Here is a 12805-nt window from a genome sequence, read left to right as displayed (position 1 = left end):
AAATACATTATAAGAAAAAAATTAAGCTGTTTGATAAACATTTTAAAAACATTGGTTTATTGCATTTTTCTACACCCTGTATATGAAGGTGGCCAGATATGTTAAAAACTGCGTCATTTCATAAGATTTACAACCATACGCTACACTTTGAGGTTTAGATATGCTTTTAATTTACTATAAATTAATTGATTGTATTTTCACTTTTATTATTTCGTTAAAAATGTCATATTTATTTCTTATTTTTATAACATTAGATACTATGCTGCTACGGGAAGGGAATTAAAGAGTGAGATTTTAGTAAATTGTTAACAGCTTAGTAAAGAAAAACGAATTAGGCCATAGCTCAGTCAATAAAGGTTGTGTTTCGGAAGTAATTAGTGATGTGTTTTTCATGGATGCTTGTTAATTACTGTACATAAGGAACAATTTCTGAAAATACTCATCCCATCTATATTGTTGAATTTGCCAACTTCTAATTCACTAAAGAAAAATTCGCTCAACTTCGTTGCCTTCTGTAGCCAAGACAAGGGAGAGAAAGTGAAACCTCCCTAAACGCAGGCTCAGGACGAAACAATAGACCATAAATCAACCTAACGGTATCTACAGCTGGCACTGTATTGTCACCCCATTCCTGACGAAACAAAATAGTTTAAAAAGTAAATATTGGTTAGTTTCTTCGGCAAGGAAAAACCTCACACCGTTTTGCGTTGGCTGGGAAACTACAAGCAACAATGTCACATTCACTTTATTTCATGATTTCACACTGCTGATTTTAACATGTTAAATATAATTTTTTTCACAACTAGGCCTATGGTTTAAACTGTAGTTAAAACTAACTGTAGTTAAAACTTTTGTTTCCTTAGTCAATGGTGGTACTGAGCTAGGTTCGCCCCCGTCGTTATTTGAACCGAAACCGAACCGAACTTTGAGGGAGGACTGACTGAGGAGGAGGACTTGTTTCGCTCTCGTTCTTCGTTGACCGTTGTTTTGTTTTGTTTCTTGGTAGTGTAGTAAAGTCAAATAGTCGTTTTCGTTCGTTTCAATACAATAGTCAATTAGTGACTAGTGAGTGTAGTGTAGTGTAGTGAGTGAAGTGAACCTTGGTGGTGTCGGACGTGTTGGTGTTTATGGTTGGTTCTGGTCTGGGTCTGGGGTCTGGTTGGCAAATGAAATGGTAATGGAGCAATGCTTAGCCCTGCTTAATTTTGTTATCGTTAATTGAGTTTCAGTGATTTCGCAACTATTTAGGAAATGTGACATCGTATCCTATATTAGTTTGATCGGAAATTCTACTAGGTTGTTGGCAGATTCACATAAATTACGTGGTCCTTATAAAGGTATAAAGCCTTAGCTCTGTCGTTCTTAGTTTCGCGTCATAGGCTAGGGCTTATTGTAGTTTCGTTTTCGTACAGCTCATTAAGTTTCACCAATTTTTCTCTTGTGCTGACCCGTTTGCCCGGTATGTAAACTACTGCAATTTAGTCTTAATAAAACACGTTAAGGTTTGATATAACTTGCGTAGGCTAAGTTAGACCTGGAGAGTAAGGTAGCTTTTAACCACGTTTCTTTGGTCGATTCAAGTTGCTGCTATTAAGACTAAAGACTAAGGTTTCTGTTGCACAACATTTTCTGAAGATTATTTTTGTGCCACCTATTGTTTTGTAATTTAATAGGCCTAATTAAGAATTACACACTAATATCCATCATAGTAAGGTAAAGTACTTAAATAGGCCCTAAGACAATTGAATTTTCTATCTAGGCCTTGGCTATGTTAATGCGAAGGTTTGAGTTGGCCTTGATCTTTTTAGGCCTAGATCATTGCTATTAGGCCTATTGTTAACTTATTTATAAAGCTAGCCTTGATTAGGCCTAAGAAATAAAAAAAAGTCTTGAGCCATAACTTAGGGTATCCTAGGCCTAGACTAGGATAAACTTAAGTTAGTTCAACTTGGGGAATACCCTAGGTATGAAGGCTACTCCCTCATTGAACTGATCAGATTTAGCCGAATAATTTAATGTTATTACAACCTCTAGATGTGGTATTTTTTAGGCCGATTAAGGAGGCGTGGAGGCAAATTCGAGCCTTGGAAGTTGGTGGCTGGGCTGGGGGGGGGGGGGGGGGTGTTGGGGGCAATTTTGCTCTATGATCAGTGATAGGTGTGAAACCTCAATATTCTCTTCTGTTTTCTCACCCCATTGCAAAGCATGAGCAGAGCAAGTTGGGCCTAGTAAATGTCATGTCAAAATATTTCTATTTAATTGTGCCTGTATTTAAATATTTTTTTAATACTAGAACTTATTATATTGATTGATTACATGTAAGTATTCATTTGCTGTATTAATAACATCATTATGTATTTTATGACGATTGTTAAAACATTGTGAAATGTCTAACAATAAATTGATTTCATTTCATTATATTGTCAGTCCGGTTTATTTACCTGGTTTTGTTTGAACAGAGAAATGGCTGAAAAGAAGCAGATTATTGCCGGTCGAGGGGGTCGAGGCGCTATTATCGCCAAGCTTCTTGAAATGCAGCGACCTCCTGGACATCCCCCACAGGATGGAAGTGGAGATGCACCACCTCCCCATGTACAGGTATACTGCAACAATCATTCCTGATAAGTTAGTTTCAGTACTTAATCAATGTCTAATGTGGTAGTTGTCGAGCCGTCATATACCAGTAATCTATTAACCCTCCGAGTGTCATGCGTCGCTGCAGCGACTCACGAACACTGTTTACGGCGAAGGCTCTATGACTGACAAAATCGGATTGAACTGGATCGAGTTAGGTATCGTTCTTTTCGTTATATTTTAAGCTTTCTCCAGAGGTCCGTCTCTAAGCGCTGTATGTTCTCCGAGCCGATCGTAATTGTAGCAGACAGCTGACGTGCGTATTTGTAAACAGGTTAGTTTACCTCGGACCGATGACTGATGTGTTTTATTATGTTTATCATTGTTTTAGTGTTAAAAATCAAAAGTAGTGATATACGTGGTGCATTATAAGAAGATTTAAGTGATTTTTAAGGGCTGGTTGATGATCCTGAAGAAGTAGGTAGTGATATTGATGTAAATTATCAGCCAGATTCCTAGCTATGGTTAGGCTATGCATTCTTAGCTAAACGCTATGTACTGAAATCTGTTCTTTGCCCATAACTTATTTATTTGCAAATCTACTTCCTTATATTATTATATATTTGTAATCCTCATAAAATTTAGAACAAAGTGGCTATTTTCAAATATTTATAGTCCTATAATTTATACAATTTCATTGAGCGCGAACTTAATTTTTTTTTCAATTTTTCCAAAATAATTTTTATTTTTACCTAAAAAAATTTTTTTTAAACAAATATTCCTTAGGTTTTATGTATGATATTGAAGCCCATGATTTTCCAAACAAAATGGTATATATAGAACAGTAGAATTAACATTGTTTTAAGCTTTTCAGATCCGTTTTAATAAAACCTTGCAAATGCGCCAAAAATAGGCCGACATTAAGGCCTAAACTATGGACACTCGGAGGGTTAAATAAAATTAGGTACCGGTAGTTTGAATGTTTTTTCAGTTGTCAAGATTTGATACCTTGAACACTATATCCCTAAAAAGTCTTAGACTATTTAAAATAAAGATTTTGCGGTGGATAGGTTGAACAACATTCTTCATTATCCACAAATAAATATATATGATACATTTTTAATAGGTAAGGGAATAGTGTCTTTTTCAGTTGTGGAATCTCTGTTCTTGTTGAATTTTCTTCCATAATAACTGGCCTAGGACAGCCAGCATCAAGAACAAAGGCTCCACAACTGAAGAAAACGCTGCCAGTAGTTGGGAAAAATCAATTTTTTGTGTATTGTTTGTTACTTTTAATAATTATTGACAGTAACTTAGGGTACCGTGAGCCTGCAGTTTAAATTCTTTACCACAAAATCCTATAAACCTGGCATCAAGCCATCTCCACTAATTATTTAAATTCTTTTAATATTAGAACAGGGTGTCTACCAACCGGGAAATCCGGGAAAACCGGGAATTGTACTTAAATTTTTACTGGCCATGAAATGTACGGGAATTGTCCTTAAATGCCAGACAATGTCCTTAAATTTTTAATGGGCCATAATTTTATTGATCGCTAGTTGGTTAGGAGCACATAAAAGGTTTATCAGATGTTTGTTTACATTTTCATAATTTATTACTAGAGTAATTATGCAATAAAAATCCCATTAACAATCTCAAACCCATTAATATTTTATCACGACAATCAAGTGTCAAGTCAAGTACTTCCAAGAACTGTTGACTCAGCTGCTAGCTCATAAAAGTTATATCACTTTTATTCCTTTACAACTTCTCTTTTTATTACTAGGGTAATTATTATTAGATCCCAAACCTATTTTATCGTGAAAATAATAGCTTTATAATGGCTGTTAAATTTCACTTCTTACTTGTACTTTCGGCTTGAAGATTCAATTTACCGCGGCCAGTGCCTACTGCCATAAAACTGTTTATGGTTTCATATTAAACATGTAAATAATCTACAGTCTCATTTTGTAAGTTAACCCCTTTTTTATGGACATTTTATCTTTCAATTGACAAAACCACAAGCATTGTTGTTTGCATTAATGTTTTATCACTATGTAGGCCTGCTTGGTTTCAAATTATGTCATTGCATTTTCTGTATCTTTGTCTTATATTGTTGGCTATTCAGGTTTCAATGTTTTTTGTTTCCCATATATTTATTTATTGAGTTGTATGCTTTAAGCAATCAAAATCTTATGAACTAGAATGATAGTAACTTTGCTGCTATTATAACCTCATTGTTTGTTACTCAGTTTATATAGGCCCTCCTAAATAATTAGGCTTAGGCCTGGGTATTTTGATTCTTGAAAGAGTTGTAAAATATATTAAGAAAATGTAATTGAGCCTAAGATAAACAACTAATGATTGCTATGTGTCGATATTAACTTTACAAATGAAAATACAATAATCTTACTCTGTGCTTATTGCTTATTAATAGCCGCTTACCATACCTTGATTTTGTACTAAGAATTGAGTAACAATATGCATTAAAGATTTTTTTTTTCAAAAGTAGTCGAGAAACTAATGTTGTGCCAGGGCGAATCATGCCAAATTAATCCGCCTGGATCGGATAAGCTATGTTATGAAGTTTACGTGACGGATGGAGATATTTGTCGCTATCGCAGGAGACAATGATTGCGTTTCTCTGTTACACTATAAAAGCTTTAGGCCTACCCAAAGTATAGGTAGGCCTATGTTTGTTTACTTTCAATAAATTTCTATTTTGTAATTTTTAACTCTTATCTATTATTATTTACTTTTCTCTCTGGTACAACTACAGTGAATAACAAGATTAATACAGTTTGACAAATCAGGAAAATTATTCGGTAGGCCTAATGACACCGACAAAGGTTACGGCAAAGTGTCCTTAAATGTACGGGAATTGTCCATGAATTTTTTATCCAGAATGTAGTAGACACCCTGTAGAAGTACTCCATATTGTTACATATCAGCGGGCATCTCTATTTTCACTAATCGGACATACAGTATTTACAACATTTTGCTCGAAAATGACTTAGGCATAAGTCTAAATTTATGAGTTCAATCTTAATTACAACATGCAAAAATCTCTAACTATATAGGTAGTGGTTTAAAATACCTTGCTACTGTCATATATAGTTAATTCAGGCGATCCAGAGGCCATTCCATCATGAAAAATCTCTATATTTGATTTTCAGTGCTGGTAAAACCTAAGCCTACTGTAATATTGATTTCTCCTTACTTGAAAGACTCTCGAAACTTTCTTTTTATATTAAACTATACCTTAACTAGTCATGGGTCGGTACTTAGTGTCAAATAAATTTCGGTTCCACCGACATCTGGGAAAGGTACTGGGACCGAGAATCGATGGTGAACTGTCGATACCGATACCTTCGGTACCAAGTTAATAGGTTATCTTTTTATTTACTCATTTACAACATTCAAATTGTCAACCATGATGAATATTTCACTTATAGTGAGGTTGCTTAGGGCTTTACTTTAAGAATACCGTTACCTGGCGGATAAAAGCACCAAATTTGGCACGAAGGCATCTTGGGGTATACTAATAAATTTTAGCCTAGGAGCCCGCTTGAATTCTTAACAATTTCCATACACGGCACCAAAATCCAAAATGGCCGACAAAGACGTTTAAAAATCACGTGGTAATATATATACGAGAGACCACTATCTACTACAAATAACAAAAATACACTAGATTATTGTGATGTTGTGTTGAACCGTATTTGATTTTATATTTCTACCGCATACACAGCAAACGTCGTAACTGTAAACAGCAGTTTTTAATTTTTTGACACACAGTTAATGTTGCGTTCTATTGTTGCAGTTTGTTGATGTTATGTGTTATGTTTTGCGGTATACCGATGTGATTATTACCATGTTCAGCTAATATTGTTGATTTGTATATTCTTTCTTCTATTTCATATGACATTGTGGATAAAAATTATATTAGACTAGCAGAGTACCCGTCCTTCGTACGGGGTTGGAATATAAGTATAAAATGCTTATTGCAGTTATACTCAAGCTTTTCGTTTGCAATATAGGAGGACACAGTTTGGATAAGGTTGTTTTTTTAAATTTACAGTATTCTATAGTATTACACATCTACTATAGCCATAGTGTTCTACCACTTCACCTAAACAATAGAGAAAAATAAATTATCAACAATTCGCAAAATATCACAAATTATACATGAAATAAAAAACATAAACATAACTGTAAACAATCCTACTTTGACAGTTCTCATTGAAAATCACAGTTTTTTGTTGCTGCTTAGTTCAAATTAGCTGTTTTCGTCAATGCAAAAAATATAGTGCTGCACCCTGTTGGTAAATCATATAACTTTTTAATGCTTTTCCATATCATAGAACCAACTTTTTTGGTTGAAACAGCTGACTAAATTCTTTAATTCCCTTTAAATATGAATACTCATAAGGTTAACATGGGGAATTACAGAGCCACTGGGGCGGAGCCCGAAAGTATTTTTGAGATAAGAATATGCCTATATGTTAATCGGGAATGTAAGCTATCATCATGCCAAATTTCAGCCCAATCCGTCCAGTGGTTTATGCGTGATTGAACTTCAAACACACAAACAAACACACAAACTTTCACATTTATAATATTAGTAAGATAATTCATGTAACATAGCAGTCCATCTCTTTAAGTTTTAACGAATCAGTACAACCCATCAGAAGAGGCAAGATTGCAATCAGTATTGACTGTTTGTTTTTATTGAGAAACTTGCATGCCATCCTAGATTCTTCAAAGTTGAAGAATAGTCCTTTTTTCGTCGGATTTCTTAAATAAAATTTATATGTTGATGTGAATAATTAAACTTCTTTTGTGTGTAAGTAATAAGTGAAAGTGGATTAGTTTATTACAAGACTGAAGAAGTAGGCCTACCTACCTGAAGTGGTTTTTTATATACTAATTTGTGGTAAATTCTTGATGATGGCTTCCCAAGTTTGGAAGTATTTTAAAACTGATGAAGCAAACAACACATATTGCGATATAAAGCCCCACAATACCGGTACAGGCACTAGGCCTACAAAAAAACCATCACAGTCACAAAACCAAGCCTTTGATAAATCTTTTTTCACCACCCTGCAACTAAAGATCATGGGTCCCGTTGCATGTTTGGCTTGACTCTTAGATATAGTTACATTGAATATGGATTCGGATTCTAAAAAAAAATTAATTGTTTGGCCTAATTGGTTTATTTGGACCGTTGGAAGCAAAATAAATAAATAAACTTAAACTGTAACCTCAAATGAATAATTTTCTAAAAAGTTTGATTTAAAACGTCCTTTCCATAAATAATTTTGCTTTAAATTTTCCATTCTAAATAATGGAGTCTAAAATTAACTTTATGCAGGCTAACTTATAGGTAAAAATGACTCAAAATTACTTTCTTCTAAATATTTAGCTAGAACTTAACATGCAGTTAAAACTTTATTTAACCCATTTCCAGAGCCCCTTTTCTTTCCAAGGTTAGTAGCTAATGTTACATTTATTGGTTTAACAGTGAATCATTTCAACAAATAGGCATGTATTTAACACTTCTGGTAGGCTATGTATGGTATTTATTGTTTTGATTTGAATGTGTTTGGTTGTCAAAGTGTTGTTTGTAAAAATAAGCCTAAGTTTTATTTTCTTAATCCCTGAATTTAACCAACCTACACTAATGAAAATAATCTGCTTTAAAAATTGAAATGGAGATATTTTGTTTTCAAAATAAAACAATTAACTAGCCTAATTTAAAATGAGGTACCGATGGCACCGGAGCCGAGAATCAATTTTGGTTAGGAACCGGTACCAAAACCGACATTGAAAAAGTGGTACCGACCCACCACTAATCTTAATCTAATTCTTAGAAACAATTTGCAGGTTTACAGGTGACTTATCATTAGCATGTTACTCTGTAGACTAACATGGTTTCAATGTTCATGGGAAATGTTTTATTTGTTGTGAGTATATTGTGTGTGTGTCATGTCTGCTATTATACATATATTTTTAACTGTTCAGCAAGTGACACCATCCCTGTCACAGACCCCACCTCCTAGAGTCAGTGGGCGAGGGGCACAGTTGCAGAAACTGCTGCAGAGTCAACCCCCGCCGGCACCCACACCCGCAGCGATATCAGCGCCCGTACCTACAGCTGGACCAGCACCCAGGCAGGGTGGGCGGGGGCAGATACTACAGGCATTAGCTTCTCAAAGGTGATATTTATTTATGCCTATTTCTATTGCTAGTGATATGTTTGTATTCAATTTGAGCAAAAAACAATCATTACACAATAAACAAACACATATTTAACGACCAATCTTTAATTGTGTGTTTGTCAGTGGCGGACTTAGCATAAGGCACGTGCCTAGGGGAGCCTCCCGTTGAGGTGCGTGGTGGTTAGCGGTGAAGATAGTAATGTTATTAATTATAATGTCAATCATAATATCCGGCAAAAGCCGTGTTTATGCTTGACTGCTTATACTCATTAATTTAATGCATAAAGTATAACAGTATAATAGGGGTGGGCGAGTACTCGACCTTCGAGTAATTACTCGAGTTTTTTCAAATACTCGACCTCGAGTCCAGTAGTAATTACTACTCGAAAATTTTGAGTTGAGTAGTTATAAATAGTGCCAATTCACGATTTTCTACATCCATATTTAATAAATTATATTTTGTTTTGTGTTGATGCCTTATTTAATCCCCATTCCTACAAAAAACAACTATCTAACCTCATATAGGTTAGACCAGCATAAACCAAATGTTCAACAAACACCCATCATCGTCATTCGGCAGAGCTAGCAAGAGGACTACTAACAACAACAACAGACTTTCACTTTCCTACAACAGTCAACAATACGTCTCGATAACGATACAGTTACAGTAAGTTGAAATAAAGCATTGAATGAATCTATCGAATTGCAATAGTCGATAGTCAACAAGGGAGTCTCGTGACTAGTAGGCCTAACAATGGCAGACGATTCTTGAAGATATTCTAAAGTACAGTATCAGATTTAGTTTGAACTGCCATAAAAATATTTTATACCAAAATATAGAAATAACAAAATATTTTATACCAAAATATAGAAATATAACAAATAAAAATAACCTATTGTAGCATAATATTTTTTCAAATTAATCGGTATTGGTGTTTAGTTTTACAAACCGATAAGTTACTGCAAGGAACATCGATGCATCTGAATGACGCAATCTCATTGGGTCTAGGCAAATGGCAGAAAGAAAAGATCAGTTCCACTTTAAACTCAGTGTTGCCAAATGGACGATAATTTTTGTACTTTTACAACTGTGGTATTGGCGTAAAGAAACTATAAGTATAATTTTCTAATGAGTTTACATAAACATGATTTAAATTAGTCAAACTATTAACTTTTTTTACGAAATAAAAGCTATAACAATTTTATGATAATTTTGCCGACATTCACCATAATGGTGTAATGATAATTATGGCAACGTCAGCCTTGCAAAACAGCTGTTTGATGGGAAAACAAAGCAGAAGCAGACAGCAGGAGCAGACCGACTAGAGAGAGAGAGATCAATGGTGACGCATATCAACAACAAGAACAAAACAAAACAATGGATTGGAGTGAAGTTATGTCAACGTCAGTTTTGAATGTTTTTACTTTGAAGTGAATTTGAAACTTAAAATAAAATTGATTTTGTTAGTGGAAGTTTAATAGAAAGTAAAATAAACATATTCTGTTTGTGATTTTGATTGTGCAATTTTCAATCTGGTGGCAGAAACATGACAACTACAGTTTGAATCCTAACTTAACCTAGAAAATGTGAGTTTATAAAGAAAGGCCAAATAGGCTATACTGTACCAGGCTTCAGTGAAATGTGTTTTAATTTTAAATTAAGTGTTTAATGTGGGATTTTATTTCGAGATAATAGGCCTACTATGTTTTTATTTGATATTTTCAGTCTGTCAGAGACGAGTGACTTGATCATTTTTATAAATGTACTGAGTGAAGAGGATAGCCCTAGTACCCATAACCTTCAAACTTCAGACAGATGAAGTGCTTATCCAAGTGATTACCTATTTTAAAATACCTCATTGCATATTGATGTTTTTAACTTGTGAGTTTGATATAAGTTTTCTGTTAAATAAATAAATTTATTTTTATAAATTCTGTTTCTTATTTGAATTGAAATTATTCTTAAAGTTAGGTACCTTATTAAGTTAGTTAGTTAGGTTGATTATCATGTTAGTGAGGAGGAATTAAAGGCAAGAAAAAATAAAACACACAATAACAAGTGATGTGTAGGCCTAAATAATTTAATGCTGCAGCCAACAAGTAGTCTAGGCCAAATTTTTTATTAGGCCTAAGGTAGGAGGTAATAATAATTAGTAACCATATAACTTAGAAAATTTGGTATAAGTACTTAAACTACCTATTTAGGCCTAGGCAGGGTTTAGGCTAGGATGAAATTTTTTTCAGCAAAAACTCTCTGCAAAGACAAAAACTAAGTTAGGCCTAACTGTAGAAAACATATTATTCAATAACTTAAACATTTAAAACAAAAAATTCCAGTAGGCTAATATTACATTTGTTTGAACATTACATCTTTCAATTTTATTTGTAGAAAATTTGCCATAGGCCTAGCCTGCAAAACAATGTAAACTTAGCATTTTTAAGTTGTGAATAGCAAGATGCTAAAAATACTACCGCAGCATAAACCCTGGGCCTAGGCCTACTTAACGCGCAACTACTCGACTCGACTCGATACTCGAGTTTTTACTCAAATACTCGACTCGACTCGACTCGAATTGAAAAATCACTACTCGCCCACCCCTACAGTATAACAAATAACTACTTATATTCGTGGAATCTATTTAGGTAAAATTGTGTTTTGAGTACAACCCTAAAAATAAAATAAATAAAGGGCCTATCTATTCGTTTAATCCTTCAAAGTTATTTTAGCAAAAAGCCTGCAAAAATGTTGGTTTGTAAATAAGACATTGCTAAAGATGTTATCCATTTTTAAAATTCTTTATTAAAGTACTCATAATTAAATCACAAATATAAAATAGGCCTATCTTATAACTTTTTCCCAATGATATAGGGGACGTGTTAAACGCAGTCATAAATTATTTTTGTGTTTGTAGAACAAATATATATGTTTATTTAATCTAAAACGTATTAATAACAGACCCTATTTATTTAATTTGGATGAAAAAACTATTTTTGTAACCACTTTTGATTGTTTTATTATTTTAGTCATTTTAGTTTTGTAAATATGCATGAAGAAAATAATAATAATGAGTGAAAACTAAAATGGTTAAGTGGTGCAGCATTCCGCAAACTGTCAAAGGAAAAGCGTTTCATAATATATAACATTAAATATAGTTCTTTATTATTCTTATCGATATATATATTAATAAGTTCATAGAAATTAGAAGAAACCTAAAAAAACCCAATTTAAACTGAATACATTTTAATTGAACTTTGTCAAGAACAGCAATGCATACGGGGATTAATTTAGGCTATTCATTCATTCATACTCATTCTTGCCTCAACCACAAAATAAATGTATTTCTTAAAACCTATAAATACAATTTTAATAGAATGCACTCATATTGTACTATGTCTTTCTTGGAAAAAAATGCATTAATAAGTGTGCCAACAACGGGAAATTTATTATCGCTTTTACATTGAAACCTTTCTTTTTTTGCAAAACACAAAGGGGCGGCCGGCCTTTTGTGTTAAATATTGAAGACGAAGCAATATTTCGTTTTTATTTATAGGGGATCACCTTCATGATGTCCCCATGTTGACGAAACATGACTTAGAATAATTAAGGACTGACAAACAATTTTTAAGAAATCAAGACAAAGCACCTGTACATGTGATTTTCACAAATTTGTATGTTATGTGCAAATAAATTATCATTATCATTATCAATATGACTAATCTATGGCCTACACTAAACTTGGAACGGTAGAAGGTAACATTATTATTTATTAATAGTTGACATTCTAGTAGTAGGGAATGAATTCTAACTTAAATACTTCTAAAGACAGTAATCCTGAGACAAGAAACAACATAAAGTTAAATACTTCTTCTAAATGTAATTTCAAGTTGTAGACCATGTTACTTGTACAAGGCTACAACCAGTAGGATCCTAATATAAAGACCCATACATACAAAGAAGAAAGTTGCACATTTGTAGATGACCATTTTAAAATCATGCACAAGATTTGTAA

The 12805-nt window shown here is 33.5% G+C and overlaps 1 protein-coding gene across 4 annotated transcripts in view; it reads left to right on the top strand.

Moving 5' to 3' along the window:
• Window positions 1-1118: 1118 nt before the first annotated feature.
• The window catches only part of LOC128990872 (piwi-like protein Ago3), a 67915-nt gene continuing 56228 nt past the window's right edge, over window positions 1119-12805 (top strand). The window contains exons 1-3 of one of the 4 annotated variants that reach the window (XM_054413498.1): window positions 1119-1174; window positions 2460-2598; window positions 8599-8792. In XM_054413498.1, coding sequence (XP_054269473.1) covers window positions 2464-2598; window positions 8599-8792 — 329 coding nt within the window. In that variant the 5' untranslated portion in view covers window positions 1119-1174; window positions 2460-2463. Of the gene's footprint in view, window positions 1460-2459; window positions 2599-8598; window positions 8793-12805 lie in introns of all 4 variants that reach the window. The other 3 variants (XM_054413497.1, XM_054413500.1, XM_054413496.1) reach the window with 3 other exon arrangements.

This window comes from Macrosteles quadrilineatus, unplaced genomic scaffold (genome assembly GCF_028750875.1).
Source record: "Macrosteles quadrilineatus isolate MER2022 unplaced genomic scaffold, UCM_ALF_1.0 Scaffold_3__2_contigs__length_128488019, whole genome shotgun sequence".
NCBI classification, from domain to species: Eukaryota; Metazoa; Arthropoda; class Insecta; order Hemiptera; family Cicadellidae; genus Macrosteles; species Macrosteles quadrilineatus.
This window is presented reverse-complemented; position numbering and strand designations above follow the sequence as displayed.